At 39.7% G+C, this 3,319-nt stretch overlaps 1 protein-coding gene across 1 annotated transcript; it reads left to right on the top strand.

The window, feature by feature from the left end:
* Window positions 1-867: 867 nt before the first annotated feature.
* LOC129460276 (endogenous retrovirus group K member 5 Env polyprotein-like) lies at window positions 868-1,476 on the top strand. Its single transcript, XM_055237887.2, has one exon. It carries the CDS (start codon window positions 868-870, stop codon window positions 1,474-1,476), a length of 609 nt encoding a protein of 202 aa, XP_055093862.2.
* Window positions 1,477-3,319: the final 1,843 nt, after the last annotated feature.

Genomic DNA, 3,319 nt, shown 5'->3' with positions numbered 1-3,319 from the left:
AGTACTTCCCATGTTAAAAGACATTTATTATCTTCTTTTGCTGTCATGGGAGTTCCAGAAGAAAGTAAAACAGATAATGGGCCAGGATACTCTAGCAAAGCATTTCAAAAATTCTTAAATCAGTGGAAAATTACACATACAAGAGGAATCCCTTATAATTCCCAAGGACAGGCCATAATTGAAAGAAATAATAGAACACTCAAAGCTCAATGGGTTAAACAAAAAAAGGAAAAAGAGAGTAAGGAGTATAACACTCCCCAGATACAACTTAATCTAGCACTCTATACTTTAAAGTTTTTAAACATATATAGAAATCAGACCACTACTTCTGCAGAGCAACATTTTACTGGTAGAAAGAACAGCCCACATGAGGAAAAACTGATTTGGTGAAAAGATCAAAAATAATACATGGGAAATAGGTAAGGTGATAACATGGGGAGAGGTTTTGCTTGTGTTTCACCAGGAGAAAATCAGCTTCCTGTTTGGATACCCACTAGACATTTGAAGTTCTACAATGAACCCATCAGAGATGCAAGGAAAAATGCCTCCGTGGAGACGGAAAACCCCACTCGAGCATCATCAACTCACCAGGTGAACAAAATGGTGATATCAGAAGAAAAGATGAAGTTGCCATCCACAAAGAAAGCAGAGTTGCTGTCCTCGGCCCAGCTAAAGAAGCTGACACAGTTAGCTGAAAAAAGCCTGAAGAACACAAGGGTAACACAAACTCCAGAGAATATGCTGCTTGCAGCTTTAATGATTGTATCAATGGTGGTAAGTCTCCCTATGTCTGCAGGAGCAGCTGCAGCTAATTATACCTACTGGGCCTATGTGCCTTTCCCACCCTCAATTCAGGCAGCCACTTGGATGGATAATTCTATTGAAGTATATGTTAATAATAGTGCATGGGTACCAGGCCCCACAGATGACGGTGGCCTTGCCCAACCTGAAGAAGAAGGAATGATGACAAACATTTCCATTGGGTATCATTATCTTCCTATTTGCCTGGGGAAAGCACCAGATTGCTTAATGCCTGCAACCCAAAATTGGTTGGTAGAAGTACCTACTGTCAGTGCCATTAGTAGATTTACTTATCACATGGTAAGTGGAATGTCACTCAGGCCACAGATAAATAATTTACAGGACCCTTCTTATCAAAGATCATTACAATGTAGGCCTAAGGGGAAGCCTGGTCCCAAGGAAATCCCCAAAGAATCAAAAAGCCCAGAAGTCTTAGTTTGGGAAGAATGTGTGGCTGATACTGCAGTGGTACTACAAAACAATGAATTCGGAACTATTATAGACTGGGCCCCTCGAGGCCAATTATATCATAATTGTATGGGCCAGACTCAATCGTGTTCACAGGTCCCATCCATCTGGCCCATTAATATGGCCTATGATAGTGATTTAACTGAAAGCCTGGACCAGGTACATAGAAGGTTAGAATCACTCTATCCATGGAAATGTAGTGTGTAAAACCCCCTTATATGCTATTTGTAGGAATCATAGATCTTAAACCAGATTCCCAAACTATAACCTGTGAAAACTGTAGATTGTTTACTTGCATTGATTCAACTTTGGATTGGCAGCACCATATTCTGCTAGTGAGGGCAAGAGAGGGCATGGGGATCCCTGTGTCCATGTACCGACTGTGGGAGGCTTCCTCATCCATCTATATTTTAACAGAAGTATTAAAAGAAGTTCTAACTAGATCCAAAAGATTCATTTTTACTTTGATTGCAGTGATTATTGGTCTTATTGCAGTCACAGCAACTGCTGTATGTAGACAACTGCTTGATGTAGACACTCAGCCATCAAGAAGGTGGAGCCAACTCCTCACTCCATAAGTGTGGGCTCTGCATAGTGACTTGCTCCAAAAGAACACATGCAGTATTGACAAGGAGAAAAAATAACTTCACAGTGGAGAAACCTGACAAACAGTAGCTCTGCCAAATGATCCAAGTGAACATCAAAGATGACAGTTCACCTTGAGAACATGAAGTGACAATGGGGGACATTCTACAAAATTCCTGACCAATCCTCCTCAGTACTATCAAGGTCATCATGAGATGGAAAGCCTGACACACTGTCACAGCCAGGAAGAGCCTACGTGATGACTACCTCTCATGCGGGTCCCTGGATGGGATCCTGGGTCAGAGTAAGACAGAACTAAGGGAGTCCAAATGAAATATGAACTTTAGTTAATAATAGCTTATCAGGCAGGCGCGGTGGCTCAAGCCTGTAATCCCAGCACTTTGGGAGGCCGAGGCGGGTGGATCACGAGGTCAGGAGATCGAGACCATCCTGGCTAACACAGTGAAACCCCGTCTCTACTAAAAATACAAAAAATTAGCCAGGCGAGGTGGCGGGCGCCTGTAGTCCCAGCTACGTGGGAGGCTGAGGCAGGAGAATGGCGTGAACCCCGGGAGGTGGAGCCTGCAGTGAGCCAAGATCCCGCCACTGAACTCCAGCCTGGGAGATAGAGCAAGACTCCATCTCAAAAAATAAAATAAAATAAAATAAAAAATAAAAAAATAAAAAAATAGCCTATCAGTATTGGTTCATTAACTGTCACAAATTATGTAAGATATTAATAAGCCATGTGAGACACACTGATAGAAGATGTTAATGAGAGGAAACTAGGTTGTGGCTACATGGCAAATCTCTGCTTTTTTTATTGGCAATTTCTGTGTAAGTAAAAAAATGATGTAAAATAAAACTTTATTTAAAACATTGTTATATTTTTTAATGCTTCCTTGTTTAATTATTTATGCTGTGAATTACTAGTAATTGACATTGTTAACTAATCCTGTTTTTTTAAGTAAGAGCATTATGACACAAAAAATTAAACAGTGCAGACTGATACATAAATCAAAACAAATATTCTTTACATGTTTTCTGTTACAGTAGTAACACATATGTGTAAGCTTCATTATCATATTTTTTTCTTGTGCTGTGGTTGTGTCCTGGGTTCATTCTCTAAAATGCTGATCACCTTAGACCAGGAAAAAAATAAACTTACAGACTCTGCTTCAATTCATGGCTAAATATTTTCAAAACAGTGATTTTGTAAAAATACGTTCCAACGGCAAATTGATTCATTGTGATGAGATCACTTATTCCAAAGACTTCTTGTCTTTATTTTGTTCCCATGCCTACCTTTTAGCCATAATACAACAGAATCAAATGTTGGCCCTTGGGAAAAAATATTCAAAGAAAGAAAGAATGTGAACAGAACTTACAACCATGATGATTCAATGTTTTACCACAATGCTTTCTAAAACAGAAGAGTGTAAAAGGATATTCAAAGTCAATTTCC

Source organism: Symphalangus syndactylus, chromosome 13 (assembly GCF_028878055.3).
Source record: "Symphalangus syndactylus isolate Jambi chromosome 13, NHGRI_mSymSyn1-v2.1_pri, whole genome shotgun sequence".
Taxonomy (NCBI): domain Eukaryota; kingdom Metazoa; phylum Chordata; class Mammalia; order Primates; family Hylobatidae; genus Symphalangus; species Symphalangus syndactylus.
The sequence above is the reverse complement of the archived record's forward strand: the minus strand, read 5'-3'. Positions and strand labels throughout refer to the sequence as shown.